The sequence below is a fragment of the Mesoplodon mirus genome (assembly GCF_964341445.2).
Source record: "Mesoplodon mirus genome assembly, chromosome: 2".
Lineage (NCBI taxonomy): Eukaryota > Metazoa > Chordata > Mammalia > Artiodactyla > Ziphiidae > Mesoplodon > Mesoplodon mirus.
Window position 1 is genome coordinate 199,998,967 of NC_138977.1, and position 23,710 is coordinate 200,022,676.

Consider the following 23,710-nt stretch of genomic DNA (forward strand, 5'->3'; position numbering starts at 1 on the left):
TTGGAGCCCTTTGGCCCCCCTGAGCCAGCCCTGCTGCTTTTCCTAACAAGGCCTCTTTTTGCTTCTTTCCTGCCACCCCACTTCCCAAGTCCCATTGTGGATCAGCTTCCCAGGGCACTTGTCCTGGGGTCCCCTCCTGGCGACAGCTATCCTGTGGGGCTGTGTGTGACCAGCAGGGGCCTGTCACGTGGCAGGCTTGGTGGGAGGAGCTTGGCAGGGGAGTGGGGCAGTTGCGGGCAGCAGATTACAGGCCTCATCCAGCCAGCCTCGCCTCCCACAGGGAAGGGCCGGCTCAGCCAATCTGCTCCGCCAAGCTTGCAACTGCCAAGCGGAACCGGGAAGCCAGCCTGGCTCCTGACTTTGGGGCTGGGAATTGTGGGAGGAGGGCCGGGCCCCACTGGAGGCACCCTTTTGTGTAAGAACCCCAGGAACCAGTCCTCCGTCTGGCCACAGGGACACTGGGTTGTGGCATTTCTCCAGCTGCTCCCCAGGGGGAGGAAAGACCTCCCTGGAGCCAACAGGCCTAGCCTCTGACCCTGGAAACACCCAGCCCAGGCCTGCCTGAAGGCCAACAAGTCAGGGAGCGGCAAATTTTTAACCAGACACATTGATCATTAACTGGGGTAGGAAGGAGTCCAAACTCAGCATCCCTCGGGGGCAGAGACCAGCTGGGCTTTGAGCCTCCTGTGGAGATGCTGGGCCCCCGAGTCTGGTCCTCTGTGAGGCAGGGGCTGAGCAGGGCCTTGTCCAGCCCCATGGGGGGCTGGGCCTCAAGGGAGGGGAGGAAGGTGGACATCTCAGGCATCTACCCCCCTGTGACCACCCCATTCACTGCCACGGCCGAGGTGGACTATGGGAAACTGGAGGAGAATCTGCACAAACTGGGCACCCTTCCCTTCCGAGGTAAGTGGGGTCTGTCCGCTGTGGGAGTTGGGGAGATGTGAATGACCTTGGTCTCCTCAGCCAGCAACCAGAGGAGGGTACACAGGCTCTTTCGAGCTGCTCTTCGTCAGTCGGGTACCCTGGGAGTCATTTTATTACGGAAGAGGAAGAGGGGGCATTGGTCTGGAGTCAGGAGACAGGCAGGAAGCTAACTGCTGGCCTGTGATCTTGGATTGAATCTCCTCTGCCTCAGTTTCCCCAGCTGTAAACTGTTGAAGTTCTTAGCCCAGCATTATTGTGAGGATCAAACTAGATAATGGGTGTGAAAGCCTTTGTCAACCAGCCACTTTGTGCAGATGTGAGGGTAGCGGGGTGTCACGTGGCAGCCCTGCCAGCGGGCTCATCTCCCTCAAAGCCTTGTTTGCACACTCTCTTCTGGGCAAAGCCTCCCTCGGCCAAATTAATTCCTGTCCTGGATCCTCTGACTCATTTCCCCTGTTACACATGGGCCTCCCCTCTCTGAGATCAGGGACCAGATCATATTTGTGACATTCAACATACGACACAGCCACAGGCATGATGAATGAAGATAAAAGAAGTGGCAAATTCTGCCCATCCTGCCCTGCCCAACCTCATCCATCACCCGTGACCGTTCCCTGACTGAGGCGGTGCTCTCAATAGCCCCATTTCACAGAAGGGAAGCTGGGGCTCAGAGTGACGAGGTCACTTGCCCAAGGTCACTCAGCTAATAAATGGCTGAGCTGGGATTTGAGCTCAGGTCTGACTGCACAGCCATGCTCGGTTTCACTCCACTGCACTGGCTGATGAGTCGCTAGGCCAGATTCTAATAAATAGACCCTGATGGGCACCTACTTGGAAATGGAGTGGTTCCGACTGGGGTGATGCAGTGGAGCAGTTGGGAACGTGCACTCTCGATTCAAACCACAGCTCGACCACTGACTTAGCTGTGAGATAAATCTCTCTAAAGCTCAGTTTCCCCATCTGACACGTGGATGTAACAATGGCCACAACATAGGAGGGTGGGGAGAAGCATCTGAGAGAATGCAAGTGAAAGCATGCTGTAAATTGTGAAGGGCGATGTACATTAGAAGGTGTGGATTCCAATGATAACGATGATTAGAATGGCAGTATGATCGCCACTGCGGGCAGAGCCGCATTGTGACAGTGCCCGCTGGCCTGACTGAGACCCCATTCGTATCTCAGTGCTGAGGCGATGTGAACCTTCCCTAGCGGACAGTGAATGCCCTGTGGACGTCCACACTGAGCAGTGACACAAACTCTAAGTACATTTCTGCTGGGGCTCAGCCCATTGGCGCCCGAAGGTTTGGGCTGAGGCCCGGGTCTCTTGAAGCAAAGTGAGAAGCTCCTTGAATCTCTAAGCGAAGACTCTGCTTCACCTCCCAGGTTCAAGGACACCCTAGTGCCGGGGGTGGGGAGGGTAGACTTTGCATCCAGTGTCTGCCTGCGCCCCAGGCTCTTCTCTGGACCCTTCCTTCCCCCTCCCCCCAACTCACTGCTGCAGTGGGGACAGGGGTGCCTAGGAGCACAGGCTGCAGAGGGTTTGGCAGGCTGGCCACTGGTAACATACGCAGGCGCCAGCTCCTACCTCAGCTCTCTCTTACCCCCCGCACATGGCGGGGTGTGGCACTGTGTAGAAGAGCCCAACACCTGGAGTTAGAAGACCTGTAGGAGTTCTGGTTCTGCCAGTTACGGCGAACTTGGAAAAATCACTGAACCTCTCTGATCCGGCTTCCTCATTTTAGAATGGCAACTGGGCCACAGCATTCAACCTAGTCCTCCCAAGGAACCCAAACCCGAGGTCCTGGCACAGATAACATTGGGCCATAGCGCCCAGTCACAGCTCCCAGGATGCAGCCAGGATGCCTGGGAAGGGAGCAGCCAGTGAGCCACTCTAGCGCGAAAATCTATGTCTCTCTTGCTGGATCCTCACTCCCTTTTGCAGCCCAAACTCAGGGGCAGGGGAGGGAACCATCACATATCACATTGCCAGGGCCTCCTGCAATGAGTTAAAGGTCCTCCAAAGAGGAGATGGGAACCTGCCCTTGATGAATCAGTGAAGAGTTAAGAGATTCTTCTGAAAGGCAATGCCTGAAACTGTGCAGCTCTATTTATTATTTACTTATTTTTTTCCAGCATAGTTAATTTGTACTAATTATTTGAATAAAGAGCATTCTTTTTAAATAAAACTTATAACTGGAGACCAGGGAGAAGGGTTTTTGCAGAAGGGCCATTGGTCCCTGAACTCACACCCACAAACAACCTCAGAGATGAACTTTGAATTGTTATTTCCAAATGAGGTTAGTGGATGACCCCGGAGTTACCCCAGCAGGATCAGGGAGATGATGTTTCCCAGAAAACCTTAAGCTACTGTCTTATTCCCTTATTAAGAAGGAAAGACTATGGTTTCTTGTGATAAGGTATAATATTTTGTGTATATTAAAGCCATTAGTTCGTTAAATAAAATATTTTGTTTAAAATATCACAATTTTTATATTCCTATTTGGCAATGAAAAATGTGTTATATGCCTCTGGGAGTGGCCCAGGCCTGTTTCTGCCCTGAGAGGCCCTGGGTATAACTTGGGATTGACGGTCAGACTCTCAGGTATCTGTACCCACAGAGAGCCTGGCCAGCTGGCCCACCCACTCATAACCTGAACTGTGCCCACTTACAGGGGAGTTGGGGGCAAATTCTGGATTTGCAGGTGCATCACTAAGCTAGCAGCCCCCATCCTGCAATGGCCCCAGGGATCTGGGACGGGCTAAAGTCTCCTGTCCTATGTATTCTGCCTTCTCAGCCTACTGCTTGTCTTCCCCCCAGTTGTGACCTCACGTTATTCCAGAATGAGCTCCTTTCTGGACCCCTTTGGCTTCTGGACCCTCTCTGTTATGGGGCTGGGGGCTGTAAGTGGGGATGGAATGCACTGAGCTGGCAGTGGGGCTAGGCCCCTCATGGAGGGAGACAGTAGCCTTAGGCAGCCAGGAATGGATGCCAGCCCAGCCAAGGGGGTCTTTCAACCATGGCCAGCTTGACCCAGCAGCTTCTGCCCCTTGGGTGCCATCAGATGGGGAGGAAGAGAAACCAAAGACTGGAGGATAAGAAGGCCTGAGTTGCAGAATAGGTCACAAGCAAGAGGCAGAAGGGACTCAGAATTGGGGAAGCTACACTTCCACTGGTCAGCTGTCAGGGTGGGAGAAAGGTCCCAGGCCTCAGCCCATGCCTGTCAGACTCTAGTCTGACAGGAATGGGCTGGAAAGTGGAAGTGATAAAGATAGGATAGGAAGATAGGAAGTGATAAAGCAAGGATCCTGTGACCTCTCCCCGCCCCGCCCCTCAACCACCTTCCTCACAATGGGGTTCATTGCTGAGGTGGGAGGGGCATCCTAGGGAGGGCACAGCGGGGGGGCCTGCCTGCCAGACAACCTTGGGGAGCCTGTCCTTTCAAGCATGAGCCATACCATCTGGACTTCCCCCACTCCCAGTGTGCTCTTAGCTCTGCCCGCCTGGCGTGGGGTCCTGGAGACCTTCTTGGAGCTCATCCAACAACCATCATGCAGGGTGGTGCTGGGGACCGCCCTCTTATTTGGAGGTGGAGGCCTCCTGTTGTGGATGCAGAGGAAGAGGAGAAGGAAGACAGATTCTGAGACTGCACAAGACGAGCAACAGCCACCAGAAAGCGAAAAAGCAAGGAAGGAGAGCTGGATCAAATCTCACTTTAGCTGTCTTTCCGAAGAGAAGCTGGCTGCCGGCAGCAACCCCCGCTGCAGCCACAGTGCCGGGGCCTGCAGCAGCGGTGCTGCTGCCCAGCCTGAGAGCGGCAGCGGGGAGGCCAGCGCCACGATTCGTGTAGAGACCTTCACCACGAGGCGAGGGAAGAGGGCACGGCTCTTCACCGGGAGCCCTTGACCAGCAAGCAGAGGATGTCTGGGACCTCAGTGACCAAAGAGACCCACAAGGAGTCTGGGAAATCCTCGTCCACAGATGAGGCCACGTGGGCCGCCGTGGCTGCCTGTACCAAGGAGATTGACACCAAGGGGCAGCGGCTGGCTATCTCCATGTTGCGGCGTGCCACGGCTTGCCAGAACTCAGGCCACCTGGAGTCCAAGGACATCACCCAGGGGGAGCTGAAGGCCCTCGAGGAGGTAGAGATGAAGCTGAAAGGGAATTTCCTCACCCAGCAGGAAACCACCACAGCTGGTGCCAACCACACGCACACCTTCCATAGCCCTTGCCACCATGGCCACCAGGGTTATCCGAGCCACCCGAGCCACCTGTGCCACACACAGCCTGCTGAACCGCAGCCGCCAGGCCTACCAGCCCTTTAAAGCCACCTAACCACAGATGGAGATGCCCCTTCCCCCCACAGGGCTGGCACACAATCACAGGCATCCTATGTGGTCCATCTCTCCGATGGGGCAAACTCTGTGGCCCAGATGCTGCTCAAATCCCTTCTTCGTCAGGCCCTCACAGGGGTCCCAGGCCCCTTGGATTCTGTGAGCGGGGTCTGCCACTGATGGCCCCTGATGGAGGGAGAGCTGGGGGAAATTGAAGCAGCTGAGACAGACTCGCAGGCCACGGAAGACGCACCAAGAGAAGATGCACGAGGCAGATCCCAGGAGCAGCCGAGAGCACCACGCTGATGCCAGCTGCCTGGAACTGAGCCAATAAAGCCTTGTATACCCTCACTCTGAGTCTGAGGGCTTTGTGGCCAGCCCCAGGTCTGGGCGGGCCTCTGGGGAGAGGGTTCCTCCTCCCACAGTCCTCTTCGTGTGGGCTGATTCGAGACTCCATGAATCAGCCACCCGGGTCTCAGTTTCTGGGCGTGGGGAATCTCCAGGGGGCTCAACCGCCACCGACCTGCGGCTGCCAAGGAAGGAGGGAGCAGCCGGGAGTTGGGAGGAGTGGGGAGAGACAGGCTTTGAGAAGCCAGGAAGTAAGCAGGGGTGGGATGTAGGTCACCCTGTGTACTACCGCCCTCTCCCTGCCCGCACTGGGCGGGCCTCTCACTGTCGCGGCCCCACCCATTGCGGAGCACAGGCTCCGGAAGCGCAGGCTCAGCGGCCATGGCTCACGGGCCCAGCTGCTCCGCGGCATGCGGGATCCTCCCAGACCGGGGCACGAACCCGTGTCCCCTGCATCGGCAGGCGGACTCTCAACCACTGCGCCACCGGGGAAGCCCTGCTCTCTCTTCTTGTTCATGCTACTCTTGCTGGGCTGCCCCTGCTGCAGTACTGCTAAACCGTCGTAGGATTGGTACTACCAGTAGCTCCGCCCGCCTTTTTTTGTGTTTAGTATATGCCATGCTCTGTGTTGTGTTACGGCACAGCCCCATGAGGAAGGTATTATGTTATCTCCATTTTGTAGGTGAGGCTCAGAGGTGTCATTTTCCTGAGACGGCCTAGACAGTAAGTGACGTTGCTGGGGTCAGAGCCCAGCTTGGCCTGACTCCAAAGCCCGTACCCCGAATCTCTGCCCTGTGCTGCCCCTGAGTCCAATGCCCACCAACCCTCAATGGGTCTATCTCTCTTATACTTATCCCTGTCCTCTTCCCACATGTCCTGACACTCACTGTGCCCTCCGGCAAGCCTGGGACTCTCCTTGCCTCCTCTTCCTGGGTTTCACAAAGCCATTTCTGGAGCAAGCAGTGACCCCCAGTTAGGCAGTTAACGGGAGGCAGCTGTCTCCCCCATGAAACTTGAGAGGAGTCAGCTACATGGCACTGTCTAACCTCCAGTGTCTCCTTTACGTAGAAATTTCTTACCATTTGCATCTATCATGGATTTACCAGTGGTTCCCAATCTGTGGGCCTCCAACTCCAGGAAGAAGGTGTCCAGAATCATTGCAAAGGATGGGTAAATCTATAAACACCCTAAATGTTGTCAGTTGATTTTATGGAGCATAGTTGAATTTGAATATTTTTGACATTAATAATGAGTGACTTTATATAAATGTTGATGTGTGTGTGTGTGTGTATTTAAATATAGGGACTTCATAATAGGGACTTCCCTGGCGGTCCAGTGGTTGAAACTCCACGCTTCCACTGCAGGGGGCGCAGGTAAGATCCCTGGTTGGGGAACTAGGATCCCCCATGCCGCACAGTGCAGCCAAAAAAAAAAAAAAAAAAAGTACTTCATAATAAAAATCTTAATTGGAAAAAAATGGGGTCAATCATACTGGAAAATGTTGGAAGCTGCTAATTAGACGGAAAGCGAGAGCAGTGAGGTTTGGCTTCTGCAAGTGATTGTTAAAATGCATAAAATGCATGCATTTATCTGGATGACCTTAAATCCCTTATTTAAAACTTATTACATAAAATTTCAGATTAGCTAATTATGACTTTGGAATCTTAACTTTTAAAAAGTTTCAAACTGGCAAAATTCAAATAAAGTCTGTAGTTAGTATTGTACCAATGTTAAGTCTCTGGTTCTGATCATTGTACTCTAGTTAGGTAAGATGTTGTCATCAGTGGGGGCTGGGGGAGGGATGTATGGAAATGCCCTGTACCATTTTTGCAACTTTCCTGTAAATTGGAAAGTAGTTCAAATTAAAAGTCAAAAAAGTTTTCAGACAATTTAGTTAAGAGTGATATCAAAGTTTTATGACAGTTGTGCTGCAAGGAAAATAGCTTCTAAGCAGCCAACTCAAGTATATACTCTTGGTAAGGATATTTTTATAAGAAAAGAGAATGGTTAAATCATTGTTAGACTAGATAGAAAGAAGAGAGGTTAACAGTCACTAGACTCTTGTCTGAGAGTCTGCTGGGAGAGTGGCTGGTTTCCCAGATCAAGGCTTAATTCCATTAAAGCTCATTAGGAAATTGCTTAAGCTTTTCATCAGGAACTTTCATTTCTTCCTAGTGGGAGGTTATGAATTACATCATGCAAAAAAGTTCTGCCCTAGACCAGGTTTGGGACAATTTTTCTTTTATACAACAAATTATCAACGCACGTGTCAACAGGCAGTGTGCTGGGTATCACGAAGGAGGCCAAAATGAGGAGGACACCATCTTTGATCTCGATGCTTCTAGACAAGGTAGGGCAAGTGCTGGGCAAGGACAAAATGCTATGGAGCACAAGGGAGAGGGGGATTAGGGAAAGGCTTCGTGGTTCTTGCAGCATTTGAGGGGCTGCAACTAGGGAGGTGTTCTGGGCAGAGAGAAAGGTACAGGAGCAAAGGTGTAGAGGCAGGATGATGGCAGTGTGTCTGGGGACTCTGACAGTCAGTTTGGCTGGAGGGGAACATTCAGAGATAGGCAAAAGGGAGGAGGAAAAGCCCGAAAAGTGACTCCAAAGCCTCAAGGCAAAGAGAACTTAGGAGACTGTCCCATCCAATTTCCTCATTTCACAGCAGAGGCCAGTTTGAGAAATTTTGCCAAGTCCCAACAGGTGGGGGTTGGGCAGATTGAAGGGTTCTGAGGATCTCTGTGCAGTTTTGAGTAGGCAGCAGGGAAGGACAAGGAATAGGTAATGGAAGTTCAGAGGAGAGATGTCCAGTGAAGGCTTGATCCCAGGAAGACTTCTCGGAGGAGGTGGCAATGATGATGGGCCAAGGGGCATAACACTGACTGGGGATACTCCTTACATAAAAGAGACTGTGATTCCTTTTGGCCACAGTAAATCACCCTGTTGCTTGTGTGTCCTCAGCCCCTACCTACTCCCCTTACCATGCCTTTCTGGTTCTCCAGAGCAGCCAGAATAACCATGGGGGCAAGGGAAAGAAGCTTCTGAAATGAGCCTCTTTCCTCTTAGAGCTGGAGGGGGCCTGAGAGGTTCCTGAGTGCAGCCTCCCGTCCCATACCAGCCATCCTCCCCCTCCTCAGACTGAAAGTTGCCACCCTCCTGACTTAAGGCTTGAGCTCTCCTCTGACTAATATAATGATTACAGCTAACATATTGAATGCCAGGTTCTAGCTATTCTAAGCACTTTACAAATAGTATCTCATTGAAACTTCACAAATCTTGAAAAGGGCACCAATATTACCCCCATTTTTCAGTTGGGGAAGCTGAGGTTTGGTTCAACCATTTGCCCAAGGTCTCAGAGCTGGCGAGGGGCCACACTGGGAGATAAAACTGGGCTCTGACAACCCTACTGTGCTGCTGCCTGCTTCCCCACCGCTCACTTTCCTCACTCCCCACCCATCTGGAACCCTGGCCTTTTCCTCTCCTTTAGCCCCACCTCTACACCACAGTGGCACATTAGGCCTGAAACTGGACGTCTGGTCAAGGAGAAGGAGGGGGGTCTTGGCAGTATCAGTTCACAGACTTCAAAGTGCTTTCTTTCTCGTACATTTTCTCATTTGAGCCTTTAAGACAGCCCTATATGGTAGGATTGAAGTGGCTTTATTGTCGTCCCAAAGAAAAGGAAATGGGGTCTCAGAGAGTGATGTGACTTGCCCAGTAGCCAGAGGGACTGGAGTCCAGCGCTTGTCTGACTCTATCACACTTCCTCTCCCCCAGTCTGGCAACTGTTCCTTCTTGGGAGTCAGGCCCGGGTCGGATGCTCCCTTAAATGAAATGAGGAGAAGCCACTAGGAGTCTTGAGCACAGGGGCCTGCTTTGCCCACCCAGGACAGCTCAAGACCCAGCTGTCCTGCTGTTTAGGCCAAGTCCAACTGTGGAGACTGGAGGCTTCTGGAACTGACCACCAGAATGAAAGGGGACTTGGGAGTGAGTGACTGTGTCTGGAGACATGTCTGAAGCAAGAAGCCCCCTTCCAGGGGGCTGGCAGGAAATGTTGCGGAGGCACTGGCAAGAGCCTGATCTCTAAATTCTTAGTCAGAGGGTGCTGGTCCAATCGTGGCTGGATTGGAGCCCCCTCTGGGGTTGGCAACTCTGCAAGTGGGGTGATGCACTGGGAAATCACTGTGGCCTTATGGAGCAAGACAGAAGGAGGCTCCTACCATAGGCCCCTAGCCTGACACGGAGGAGTTGATCCTGAGGAGGCAATCCAACAGAAGCCAAAATCTATTTGCCTCAAGATGTTCCCTGCGATGTTACCAAGGCAAAAAACTGGGGGAAATATGCTAAGTATCCAGTGAGCTCTTCTGGCAACCCACTCAGTGGACTTTAATGGTAGAGTGAACAGCACAGAGAAAGGTTTGTGGTGTAAAGTTGTCTCCCCATCACACTGTGTCCCCTTAAGGATGACTCACAGGAACAATCTCTCTTTGTCCCAGTGCCAGGAAACTCTGTGTTTCTCCAGGGCAGCTGCTTTGCTTTATCTTGATTTCTACATATCTGTCAGCTGACCACATTTCCCTTTTAGCTTTGACTGTCAGGAAGCTCCAAATCAAATTTCTGGCCCATCAGAACTGTATGGCAGGGATTTTGTATACTAACATTGCCCCTGGGTTTCTTTTCTTTCCTTCCTCCCAAACGGTCTTCTATTTATTAATAATCTTCGTTTATTGTATGCTGTATTTAAGAAAAAAATTTGAAATGGAATGGAGAGGAGAAAGAGCAGGAAAGAGAAAGTAAACAAAACAAGCTGAGAGGAAAAGGGTTTAACATTCCATTTAGATTCAGCTGAAGAGCATCAATTCTACTGGTCTCTCATGGATATAAAAGGGTTGACACCTTTAACTGCTAAAGTTAAAAATCTCACAGATGGGGGCTTCCCTGGTGGCGCAGTGGTTGAGAGTCTGCCTGCCGATGCAGGGGACATGGGTTCGTGCCCCGGCCTGGGAAGATCCCACATGCCGCGGAGCGGCTGGGCCCGTGAGCCATGGCCGCTGGGCCTGCGCATCCGGAGCCTGTGCCCTGCAACGGGAGAGGCCAGAAGAGTGAGAGGCCCGCGTACCACAAAAAAAAAAAAAAAAAAAAAAAAAATCTCACAGACGATGGTTAAAAACGGAAAATGCAAAATAAAATAATGAGATGTCATTTTCCACCCAGAAAATTGGCAAAAATTAGTTCTGACAATACTCAGTATTGGTGTGGATGAGCACTAACAGTTTTTTCTATGTGCTGCTGGGGTATGAACTGGCTAATTAGAATTTTGGCACGTGAAGATGCATTTACATGCGACTCAGCCTTTACATGCCTAAGTATCTAAACTGAGAGAAACTTTTAAACGTGTTTGTTTCAGCATTGTCTGTAATAGCAAAATTAGGATGTATTCTAAATGTCGTCAAAGGGAGAATGAAAAGTAAATTGTGGTCTAACTTCACAAGAGAATATTATACAGCAATGAAAGTGAATGAATCAGAGCTCCCTGTACTGCTGTAGCCAAGGTACAAAACACAATGGTGAGCAAAAATGGCAAACTGCAGAATGTTATGTAAGTGTGATTCCATTTCTATAAAGTTTTAAATGGCAAAACCCATCTTATAGATTGTTTATGGGTCCAGATGTATGTTTCAAGGGTATAAAGACATGAATGGGAACAATAACCACTTGAGACACGCCAGAGATGAGGAAGAGGAGGGTGACGGGGTGGGGGGCGGGTGTCGTGGGTGCTGGGTACACCGATGTGGATTCTATTATTAACTATTCTTTTTGGCATGCCTAAAATATCTCATTAAAACAAAGAAAAATGGTGTGAACCCTGTCACCGCAACTGGGTAGAACGCTCTGCCTGCATCAGGACAAAGATGGGAAGGAAATGTGTGATAAACTGTGGTGTCGGGGAGGTAGGAGCCTGGGTGAGCATAAGTCCAACAGCCGCTTTTTCACAAGCACGTGGGAAGGTGTCGCCTCTCTTGCAGGCTTCGTGGTCCAGGGCTCCAATGGCGAGTTCCCCTTCCTGACCAGCAGTGAGCGCCTGGAGGTGGTGAGCTGCGTGCGCCAGGCCCTGCCCAGGGACAAGCTCCTGCTAGCCGGCTCGGGCTGCGAGTGTGAGGCCCTAATGCCCCGGCCCTGGCGGTAGCTGCTGGGGGCGGGGGCAGGCTCCCTGACCTGGGGCTGGGTCCGGTCTAGCGCTTGCTCTGTTTCTTCTGCGCTGCGCCCCTTGCTTGCCCCAGGGTCCTAGCCCAGTCCTCTGCCTCCTGCCCTTGCCCACCGCGGCCTGTAGGGAAGACTTCCTCCTTCCTCCTGCAGCCACTCAGGCCACGGTGGAGATGACGGTGAGCATGGCCCAGGTCGGGGCTGACGCCGCCATGGTGGTGACACCTTTCTACTATCGCGGCCGCATGAACAGTGCCGCCCTCATTCACCACTACACCAAGGTGGGTGTGAGGGGTGGATGTGGGCTTGAGGTCTGGGGCCAAGAGGAAGCTGGGTGAGGCAGAGATGCTGCCTGGGGAGGGGAGGGGAGATGAGAGAAGCTGGGAGCAGAGTGGTGAGCCTACTTCCCATGAATGTCAGCTTTGGGAAAGGGGAGGGATGCCACCAGGTACCAGCTATGTGACAGTGGGTGACTGACCTAACCAAGCTGTATTGCTGTTTCCTCCCCTCCCAAATGGGAGGAATAATGGAATCTCCCTCCAGGGTGGTTGTGAGGACTAAATTCAATCAAAACATAAAGGACTTAGAACTGTGCCTGGCACACGGAAAACACTCCTAAGTATTAGCCAGGACTAGTGCTTGCAGTCAGGGTGCATAGCACTGTGACTTCTAGCCAGTCCAGGTAGCCCTGCAGAGACCCAAGCCCGGACCGCCTCAGGCCTGGGGCAGCTGCCCTCTCCTCTCTCCTCTGTGCCCCCCAGGTTGCTGACCTGTCTCCAATTCCCGTGGTGCTCTACAGTGTCCCAGCCAACACGGGGCTGGACCTGCCTGTGGATGCGGTGATCACGCTTTCCCAGCACCCGAATGTCGTGGGCATCAAGGACAGCGGTGGTGACGTGAGTAGCAGCAGCTCTCGGCTGGGGCGCCCTCCTCCTCTTCTCTTCTGCTACCAACTTCCGGGCAGCTGTGGGACCCGCTTCAGTCCTGGGCTCCTGTGTGGGTTCCCTCTGTCCTGTGGGCTCCCTGGGGTTCGTCTGAACTTTGAGGCATCTCTCTGGGACCTGGGCTCTCATTCTCCCACGCTTGCCCAGCCCCCATCCAGGCTGGTGGCAGAGCCTGTGGGCCCAGCTCTCACACCAGGTTTGCCGTTACAGGTGACCAGGATCGGGCTGATTGTCCACAAGACCAGGAGACAGGATTTCCAGGTGTTGGCTGGATCGGCTGGCTTCCTGCTGGCCAGCTATGCCGTGGGTAGGCCTCTCACTGCTCTCAAACTGGGATGAGTGACCAAGATATATGCAGGCAGCTGGGTTCTGCTGGGAGAGACAGTGAGGGCCGGGACTGGGTGTAGAGGGGGCCTTTGCCAGCCTGCCTGCTCAGAAACCTCAGAGGTCTGGCACACTGCTTACTTATCTGAATAGTGGGTGCTTGTGAGTGACCTTGTGGGCAGAGGAGGGTGGCCAAGTACAATCCCTGGCCTGTAGGGGGGATGCCTACAGTTTGCTCTAAGTCCCAAGCTCCCTGCTTAGGTGACAAATTTGGCTCCTTTAATCTTACCTTGTAAATCATTCTCTGAGGGAAGAGGCCTTGGGGCCCTTCCCACTAGTCTGGGAGTGCATTTTCCTCTCTCCGTGGGTCCAGGCCAGAATGAATTGTCAGGCCTGCGGGGTTGGGCTGGGGATCTTCGGCTGCCTGATCAGACTCTGTTCCAGTCCAGGATCCTAGGAATGTCACCATTAGACCAACTTCTCTTATCTGCTTGGGGTCAAGGTCCTTGGGTTCAGACTGGATTTGAGCCGTGGAAGGGAGGGAAGCATCTGCTCCCTTCAGCTGAAGCCCCAGTGAGTGTAGATTTGAGTTACTTTTCCAACGATGCAGGGGAAAATGCTGGTTCCTATTCTCTCTTGTCTCTGCAGACTTTGACTTGTAGTATAGGTCCTGCGTAGCTCCCCTCTGCCTTGTCACAGTCTCTAAAGGGGAGAGTAGAAGGGACCCATTTATGCTTCATTCCTGAGAGTGTGGTAGATGGAAATATCACAGGCTCTGGAAGTTGCGGATCTGAGCTGGAATCTGAGCTCTGCCATTTATTCACTGAGAACCAACAGGGCAAGGTACATGACCTTTCTGGGCCTGAGTTTCTACTCTGCAAAGCAGGGAGGTGTTATGAGGATTAGAGAACATTGGACCTATGTCTGCCATAGTGCTCGGCACATAGTAGGTTTTCAGTAAATGGCATCTATATTAGCTCATTCGAGCTATATTAGCATTAGCTTGAAATGCCTACTCTCTCTCCAGTCTTGAGGCCACTCTGCTTTGAGTCACTCCTAACTAGCTTTGGAATCACACTCACAGGCTGGCAGAAGTGGCAGGAACCTCAGATCACAGCCAGCCCGTTTTCATTGCCCATATGGGAACAAAGAGAACCAGAGAGGGGTGATGACTTGTCCAAGTTTATGCAGCCAGTGGGAGGAAATGCCGGGTCTCCTGACTGTGTCTAGTGCTCTTTCCCCTCCCCTAACCTCTCCCTCACCACTGTCCCAGGCTGAATTCACTGGGGGGAATAAAATTTCAGTAGAGCAAAGGCTTCCCATCCACTCCATCCCCTTCCAGGGCTGATGAGTCCGGGGGCTATTGGAGGATCGTGGAGGTGTCAACGGGCAGGGGGGACTTTACTCTGCGGGGCCGGGGGGCGTGCAGGGAAGGAACTGTCCTTGAGTTAGCCTTCAGGCTCTGCTCCCTGCCCCTCAGCCTGGGGGAGTCTATTTTGAATATGCTGGAAATGTTCTCTCTGGACATCTGTACTCTGTGAACTCACAGAGCATGTCGCAGATGTGGCTAACCAGTGGCCTAGAAATGCACAGCCTGTCTGCCCAGCACAAAGAGGTGCTGGGGACCAGGATTTGGAATTCTCTGCAGGCAGAGGCTCTGGCTGGTATTCTGCATCTTACTCTGTGGCAGGAGCTGTGGGGGGCGTGTGTGCCCTGGCCAATGTCCTGGGGGCTCAGGTGTGCCAGCTGGAGCGACTCTGCCTCACAGGGCAATGGGAAGATGCCCAGAAGCTGCAGCACCGCCTCATCGAGCCAAACACTGCGGTGAGTTCCCAGCCAAGGGACCCAGAGTGGGGGTGGTCTGTGTCCTCATTGGAACAGGAGCCAATGCTGGCACAGGAGTCCCCACTTGGTCTCTTCCCTTTCAGAAAGTCCTTTTAGAGAACATCCCAGTGTGGGAACTCTTTGTGCCTCCCCAGAAAATCTTGACTTCAGGAACAAAGTCGAGCCACATTGGTTCTCAAACTTACGTGTGCATTAGAATTCATTTAGGGAGCTGGTTAAAATTCTACTCCTTTAGGCTCAGGAACAGTCATTGAGACAAGCATCCTGGGTGAGTGTGACATCAGGAATCCTGGAACTTTACTTAGAGATGCACTGCCTAAAGAGAGGGAACCGTGGGCCTTTATGTCAGCTTTATAAGGGACCAGACCCTGAGAAATAGAATGATTGAAAGTAATAAAGGAGTGGGAAGGCTGGAGGTATTCAGAGCGCAGCTTTCCCAGGAAAGTCCTGTCTTCAAATAATCCATTCTGTAGTCAGACTGTGTACCCCAACTCTGTGCTGGGCTAGTCAAGGAGAAGAGGCAAGGTGGAATGCTTGTCAATTGCAGGCAGTGTGCTGAGCCATATTGGAGTCTGAGGCATAAAGAAAAACGTGTGTCCCTGGAGACATGTTTTTATTCATATTTTAAATTAAACTTTTAATTTTAGGATAATTGTAGATTCACATGAAATTATAAGAAACAATACAGGAAGATCCCATGTACCCATTACCCTGTTTCCCCCAATGGTAACATCTTAAAAAACTATAGCATGAAATTACAGACAGGATTTTGACATGTATACAGTCAAGATACAGAATATTTCCAGCACCGTGAGGATCCCTCGTGTTATCCTTTTAGAGCCACACCTACTCACCTCCTGCCCCCACCCCCTCCTTAACCCCTGGCAATCACAAATATGTTCATTTTTATAATTTTATCAGTTCAAGACTGTTATATAAATGGAATCAGATAACCTATAACCTTTTTATTTACTCTATGAACAAATCTTTTTTTTTTTCAGTCTGTAACCTTTTGAGATTTGCTTTTTTCACTCAGCATAATTTTCTGGAGATTCATTCAGGCACATGTAAGCAATAGTTCCTTTTTGTTGCTGAAGAGTAGTTCATGGTGTGGCCATAAACAGCTTGTTTCACTTGGTGAAGGAAAGCTGGTTGAAAAGCTGCTGTGTACATTTCGAACAGGTTTTTGTGTGACCATAAATTTTCATTTTTCTGGGATAAATACACAATTGGTGGGTCGTATGTTGTTTGCAAGTTTAGTGTTTTAAGAAACTGTTTTCCAGAGTGAGTGTACCATATTGTATTTACATCAGTGTAAATGTATGCGTGACCCAGTTTCTCTGCGTCCTCACCAGCATTTGGTGTTGTGACTTTTTTTTTTTTTCCATTCTGATAGGCATGCTGTGACATCTCATTGTGGTTTTAATTTACATTTTTCTGATGGCTGGCTAATGCTATTGAACATCTTGTCACTTATTTATTTACCATCTATATATCCTCTTAGATGAAATGTCTGTTTATGTCTCTTGCCCATTTTCCACTTGGATTTTTTTTTTTTTTTTTTTTACTGTTGTGCTTTGGAAGTTCTTTATACCTTCTAGATACTAGTCCTTTGTCAAAAATGTGGTTTGCAAAGATTTTCTCCCAGTCTGTAGCTTGTCTTATCATTCTCTTAACAGATCTTTTGCAGAGCAAAAGTTTTTAATTTTGAGGAAGTCCAATTTATCAATATTTTCTTTTATGTTTATGCTTTTGGTGCAAGTCTAAGAACTCTTTGCCTAGCACTAGATTGTAAAGTTTTTCTATTTTTTTCCTAAAAGGTTTATATTTTACAAGGCTGTGACCCATTTTGAGTTAATTTTTGTAAAATGTATGAGACTTAGATCAAGGTTCATTTTTTTTCTGTTCTTTTTTGGCCTGTAGATATCCACTTGCTCCAGCACCATCTGCTGAAAAGATGGATCTTTCCTTTACTGAATTACTTTTGCACTTTGTCAAAAATCAGTTGGGTGTATTTGTGTGGGTCTATTTCTGGATTCTCTATTCTCTCCATTGATCTATCCCTCTGCAGTACCATACAGACTTGATTATTGTAGGTGTGTAATAAATCTTAAAATCAGATTTTAAGATTTTAAGCTAGACTGATTCCTCCCACTTTGTTTTTTTCCCCCAAAATTGTTTTAACTAATCTAAATCCTTTGTCTTTCCATATAAATTTTAGAAAAATATTGTGTATGTCTACAAATACTTGCTGGAATTTTGATAGGAATTGTGTTAAACCTGTACACCAATTTGGGAACAATTGACATTTTTACTGTGTTGTCTTCAAATCCTTGAATATGGTATGTCTCCATTTATGTAGACCTTCTTTGATTTATTTCATTAGCATTTTGCAGTTTTTGGCAAACCAGTCCTATACAAGTTTTGAGAGATTTACACCTAAGTGGCTCATATTTTTTGAGTGATTATAAATGATATTGTATTTTTAATTTCACTATTCATATGTTCATTGCTAGTATGTAGAGGAACAACGGTTGATTTTTGCTTCTTTATGTTGTATCATATGACTTTGCTGAACTCACTTATGGGTTCTATGAGGTTTTTTCTATATTCCTTGGGATTTTCTACATAGACAATCATATCATCTACAAATAGGGATGTTTTATTTCTTCCTTTCTGATCTGCATACCTTTTATTTCCTTTCTTGCCTTATTGCACTGGCTAGAACTTCCTGCACTATGTTGAATAAGGTAGGAAGAGTGGACATCCTTGCCTTGTTTCTGATCTTAAAGAAAAGCATTCAGCCTTTCACTGTTAAGGACAATGTTAGCTATAGGTTTCTGTAGATGCTCTTTTTCAAGTTGCAGAAGTTATCCCTCATTCTAGTTTTCAGAGAGTATTTAAAAATCATGAATGGGTGTTTAATTTTTGTCAAAATTTTCTGCATTGATTGATTTGATCATGTGATTTTTTCCCCTCTTTAGCCTGTTAATATGGTAAGTTACATTAATAATTTTCAAATATTGAACCAGACTTATATCCCTGGGATAAAACCCACTTGCACATGGTGTATAACTCTTTTTATATATTGCCAAATTCCATTTGCTAATATTTTATTAAGGGTTTTTCCTGCCTATATTCATGAGAGATATTGATATGTAGTCCTTTTTCTTTCTTCCTTCCTTCCTTCCTCCCACCCACCTCTTTCTTTCTTTCTTTCTTTCTTTCTTTCTTTCTTTCTTTCTTTCTTTCTTTCCTGTCTTTGTCTGATTTTGGTATCAGGGTAAAAATAGCTTCATTAATTGATTGGGAAGTGTTCCCTCCTCTTCTGTTTTCTAGAAGAGGTTGTGAGAATTGGTGTTAAGTCTTTTTTAAACATTGAAAAACAATTCTCCAGTGAAACCATCTGGTCCTGGAGATTTCTTTTTTGGGAGTTTAGAAATAATAATGGCTCCACACTAGGCCTCTACGGATACCTCCCTAGCTGGAAGGGGTAGAAGTGCCTTCTTATTGCTACCCGTGTGGCTTCCACTGAATCTTGAGTGTGTCTGGTGGGGTGGCCTCCTTAAGGCTGGGCAGTGGTCAAAGGTCTGCCTCTCCTCATTAGGCCTCTTCTGAGACATCCCTCATGGATGGGGAGGAGCACTCTTTACGGCTGAGTGTGGGGTAGAAGTTCTGGCTTCCAATTCAGCCTTTGCTGGCCTGCGTGGGGTGGAGCCACAGCTTTCTCCTGTGGGGTTTGGCTAGTGTAGAGTGAATACTGTCTACAAGTTCTCCATCTTGCTCAGCTGATGGAGAGAACAGGTATCTGTGGGGCTTTTCTTGTCTCTGCTCGTTGACATTTCAGGGTCACTGTTCCTTCAGCTCCCAGTCTGGACCGGGGAGCTCAGCACCGTGTTGTTCCTTGGGTACTAGCGTTCCTACTTGGTCTTCCTTCTCTCTGCCTTTCAGAATTTTACATTGGTTTTTATATAATGTCCTGGGTTTTTTTAGTTCTACTTACTGGGAGGAATAAGGAAAAGTACACCTATTCCATCTTCCTGGAAGTGGAAGCTCTAAGCAGTTTTCTAAATGGTGATTTTTTTTTTCCCTCCTAGAACATTAGCTGGAAAAAAATATTGAGAAATTTAAAAGTAGGCACATTAAAATTCATAGCATTTTTTTTCATTTAAAATATTTTATCTAGGGCTTCCCTGGTGGTGCAGTGTTTAAGAATCCGCCTGCCAATGCAGGGGACAAGAGTTCGAGCCCTGGGCTGGGAAGATCCCACATGCCACGGAGCAACAAAGCCCGTGTGCCACAACTAAAGACCCAACACAGCCAAAAATAAATAAATTTGTTTAAAAAAAAATTCTAAAAAAAAAAAAATATATATATATATATTTTTATCTATACCAAAAACATAACTTATTAGAATTTTACTTCCCTGGCTTGAATGGAAGCAAACACATCAAAATAATTTTTTTTCCCCAAATCTACTTCTAGAAAAAAATTAACCATTCAAAATATGCAAGACATGTATATAGGGGCACACATAATTAGTTTGCCTCAGGCTACAATATGACAGGGCACGGCTCTGTTGGATCTTGTCTTTATTTAAAGCTTTGACACTTTGTTCCTCATGGATTTTTTTTGCATTTTTAAAAAATATTGCATTAAATATTTGTCTTGTGACTGAGTTTTGCCTCTGAGGCAATAGTCCCAGACGGAGCTTGGCAATGTTTTCTTTGGTAAAGTGGTGGGCGGGCTCTAGATTTCCCTCACAGCTTATCTTTACCTCAAAAGGACAGATTAACTCAGATTTAGAGAAAGGACAGCTGAGGAGGCAAGCACGAGTTTCCCTGGATGTGAAGGTTCTCCTGGGATAGGACAGGCTACAGACAGGGTGTAAGAATTGCAGAAATGAGGGCCTTTCAGCTGAGCCCCATCAGGGCCCAGGCTGTACTATACATTCTGACATTCCACTGGGGTGGGACCTCTGCTCTCCCACTCCCATCTGCCTGTGAGAGAGAAGGTCCCAGAACCTGCAGACCACCCGGATAGGAAGAGGAGGAGTTTCCAGGCCGCTTGAGGTCTGGCCTAATAGTGGCATTTTTCTCATCCAATTCTTGTGACATGGGGTAGATGTTGTTACTTCCTAATTTGATAGACGAAGCAGCTTGGGCTGTCCTTTGGGAAGAGAGGATACTTGCTGCCTTCCTAGCCCTTGGCATGCCATCCTGCCTTACCCTTCACTCTGCGCCCCGTCCTGTGCCAACTCTGGGCACACACTCAGGAATGCCTGGAACACCTTTCTGCTGCCCAGGCTGTAGGCTCAGCCACCCCAAGAGCAGCTTGATGTCACCTTATTGCCCTGCCCTGCTTGAACACAATGTGCGTCCACTGCCCTCCCACCCAGCCGGCCTGTTGCCCCGGCTATATTTAGGATATTCCCTGGTTTTTACCTCCAAAGCGTTCAACCCTTTCTCAGCATCTGAAGAGGGGCAAATCAGAGATCTTCAGACCCTTATGTGGAAGAAAGCTTTCCTCTAGGTACTTCTTGTTTCCATCGTCTTTCCCACCCTAGTCAGGTTTTGGGTGAAATGTTCAGGTTATTAGAACAGGATGGGGGCCAGGCCTGGGAGGAGGTTTGCTAAAGTCTACTGGCCTCTAGTGGTGAATAGTTATTAGTCAGTCATTCAACAGTGGTTCCCAACCTCTTTACCCCAAACAACCTCTTTTATTAGTTTTACCCTTCGTGAAGCCCATATTTCTAAGGTTTTACTTCCCTCAAAATGAAACTTTATTAAGTAATAATTACTTTCTTAGTTTTTAGGTAGTCAAAGATTAATCTAACACTTCCCATCAGCATGAAACAACCCGTTGCTATGCTAAACACAAAAAAATTGATTCTTCATTTTCTGTAAAACTCCATGCATGATTTTAAGTTAGATCTCCCACTACAATGGAAAAGACTTTAGAGATCGTGTTATCCGGCACCCTCGTGTTTTAGGCAAGTGAACTTGCTCAGAGATAAGTTGATGATACAAGGTTACAGAGTGAAACTTCTTCGGACAAGGATGCATTGTTTTCCCTGAGAGCATTTGGAGTTGGGGTCAGGGAGGAGCTATGGGTGCATGGGGAGGGACCCTGCTGCGGGGGCAGTAGAGGTCTGGGCTGTTCCGATTCCCCACTCCTGGTGTGCCCTGGGTCAGGTTCCAGGGAACTGGGCTGCAGACCAGTGAGGCTCTACCGCCCAGACCCACAGCGCTGCTGCCTTCTCCCATCCCAGTTTGAGGACCGAATGCCACTCTCCTCCCCGATGGGGCGGATTTCTCTCCTAAAACCAAAGCAGGTGCCTTCCTTCATTCTAGGTTTTGGCATTGTGTTCTCTACTGCCGACCTGCCTTCTGAATTCCCAATCTACCCTGGGTGTCATAGATTTGGTAGTTAGTTTACCGGGAGGGAAGGGTGGGAACCCTAACTTTCTGAAAGTGACACATGTCTGGGTCCCAGATGTGAGTGTGCAGGGGACTCCCCAGTCTCTTCTAACAGGCCCTGCTCCTCAGGTGACCCGGCGCTTCGGGATCCCGGGGCTGAAGAAAACCATGGACTGGTTTGGCTACTACGGAGGCCCCTGCCGCGCCCCCTTGCGGGAGCTGAGCGCCGCCCAGGAGGAGGCGCTGCGCCTGGATTTCACCAGCAACGGCTGGCTCTGAGCGTGAGGACGGGACGGGCGGACCGCGCCCATCCCAGCCTCCTGCCTTGCGGTAGCAGCCTGAAGAGGAACGCGGGGGGACGAGGGTTCAAGGCCCCTCTTCTTACTTCGGTCATCCAGGTAGCCTGTCTCCAGGCGCTGCCATGCACGCTTGTTTCCTGTTCTCCCGGCCCCATGACCTCTCGCATTTGTATCCTGAACTCTGGGTCTCTAGAGACCTTCAGTCTGGGAAGGAGCAATGACTTACTTGTCTTTCTACTGTGCTTTTCTATCCCCTGAGACACGTGAACCAGGAGCCAGAGGGGAAAGTCAGGGGGGCAGTGGGGCACAGAAAGGCCACGTTTTACTGAAAGGAAGACTGCTTAGACTTGGGGGTACAAACCTGAGTCCAGCACAGTGCAGCAGGAAGCCAGGGTGACTCCTGAGAACCCAAGTTCTGACTCCTTCCAGGGGAAGCAATAGGTTGGGAAACCTGATCAGAAAGGTGTCACTGGTCTTTCAAAGGCACCGCCCCCCCTCCAAGCTGCATTCTAATCCTTTCCTAAATCTATTTGGATTGATCTCATATTGTCTCTAGCCTTGATCCCAACCATCATGTGCACCAGTGAGACAGCCCAGTGGCTTGCCAGACTGGTAAATAATGACACCTGGTGGATAAATATTACATTCTAGAAGGCTATTCTAGCCAACCCAGGTCTGAAACATTAGGAAAGGGGATTTGGCCTGAGATAGGACCATCCCCTTGCCTATACACACTCTGCTTTTACTGTTAGGAACAATTACTTTGTTACTGCAATAAAGTTGAATAAGTTAAATTAGTGTGGCTATGTACAGATTAACACTCCACTGCTATGCAGATCTTAGGTTTCCAGCCCAGATATCAAGAACCTTCCCAGAGGCAATTTAGCTCCCAAGGTCTGCGTTTTCCCAGCTCTGAGAGAGGCCCTAAGAATACTAAGCAAACATAACCATTAGATTATTGGAGGCCTAGGGAAAAAGTTATTGAAGTTTTAAATGAGAGAGGTAAGAGGCATAAAGGTTCAAGTGAGATATTTAGAAACACTTAGCACATTCATTTAAAAGGCTGCTTTCTCTAAAATGTTCAACTTTGGGAATTCCCTAGCGGTCCAGTGGTAGCAATCCGGCTCTCACTTCTGAGGGCCTGCGTTGAATCCCTAGTCAGGGAATTAAGATCCCACAAGCAATGCGGCAAAAAAAAAAAAAAAAAAAAAAAAAGTTTAACCTTATTCAGTGATATCTGACTAGTGGCAGAAAACCTGAGATGAATTTTTTAAAAACTACTCTCGTTTAAAAGAAAGGTAAACAGATCTTTGTTTAGGGCAAGGGCTAAAGGAGCGAATATAAAAGGTATCAATCTTCAGCAGAAACTGGGCATCTGGTTGGCACTGAAACTTGAGGCTCAGCACCTGGGCTCTTCTCACAGGCAACTTCTGGAAGATCTGGGCTCAGAGGAGAATCAGGTTTAAGGATGGGGCAAAAAGTTAGGGCTAGGGAGGCAGCCTAGTATACTGGTGAAGAGCTCAGTCTCTGGGATTTCCATTCTTGGATTTGCGCCTTAGTGTCTGCAAGACCTTGGAAAACTATTTAACTGCCCTGAACCTCATCTGTAATACAGGGATAATAATGGTACCTTCCTCTCAGGGCTTGTAAGATCATGCAAGTGAATGGGTTAGCATGGAAGGTGAATGTTCAGAGAAAGACTTGCCTGAGGTAACTCAACAGGTGTGACAATAAATGGTCTCAGGACTTGGGCACCCTGACATTCAAGGTGATGAGGAGTTCAGTGGAAAGTGCTTTGGAGTCAAAAAGTCCCAGATACAAATCCCACCCAGCTCTGCCACTTACTAGTTTGGGCAACCTGAGCCTGCTTGGTTTTTTTTTTTTTTTTTTGCAGTACGCGGGCCTCTCACTGTTGTGGCCTCTCCCGCTGCGGAGCACAGGCTCCAGACGCGCAGGCCCGTGGGCCCAGCCGCTCCGCGGCATGTGGGATCTTCCTGGACCGGGGCACGAACCCATGTCCCTTGCATCGGCAGGCGGACTCTCAACCACTGCGCCACCAGGGAAGCCCTGCCTG

The 23,710-nt window shown here is 49.1% G+C and overlaps 2 protein-coding genes across 13 annotated transcripts; both read left to right on the forward strand.

Moving 5' to 3' along the window:
* Positions 1 to 289: 289 nt before the first annotated feature.
* HOGA1 (4-hydroxy-2-oxoglutarate aldolase 1) lies at positions 290 to 22,430 on the forward strand. 12 transcript variants are annotated; one of them, XM_082635699.1, is made up of 7 exons: positions 290 to 903; positions 11,610 to 11,756; positions 11,959 to 12,086; positions 12,567 to 12,833; positions 12,960 to 13,056; positions 14,764 to 14,897; positions 21,440 to 21,723. In XM_082635699.1, exons 1-7 carry the CDS (start codon positions 693 to 695, stop codon positions 21,614 to 21,616), a joined length of 1,161 nt encoding a protein of 386 aa, XP_082491825.1. In that variant the 5' UTR covers positions 290 to 692; the 3' UTR covers positions 21,617 to 21,723. The 12 variants fall into 12 exon arrangements, with proteins under 12 accessions (XP_082491825.1, XP_082491820.1, XP_082491827.1 ...); XM_082635694.1 differs by having other exon boundaries at positions 21,453 to 21,541; XM_082635701.1 differs by having other exon boundaries at positions 291 to 903; positions 12,567 to 12,801; positions 21,453 to 21,723.
* Positions 910 to 11,002, forward strand: LOC309812186 (uncharacterized protein C10orf62). The gene is given in 3 exon segments (XM_082635820.1): positions 910 to 4,796; positions 4,799 to 5,201; positions 5,203 to 11,002. Coding segments are annotated over 3 exon segments (885 nt in total). The 5' UTR covers positions 910 to 4,369; the 3' UTR covers positions 5,258 to 11,002.
* Positions 22,431 to 23,710: the final 1,280 nt, after the last annotated feature.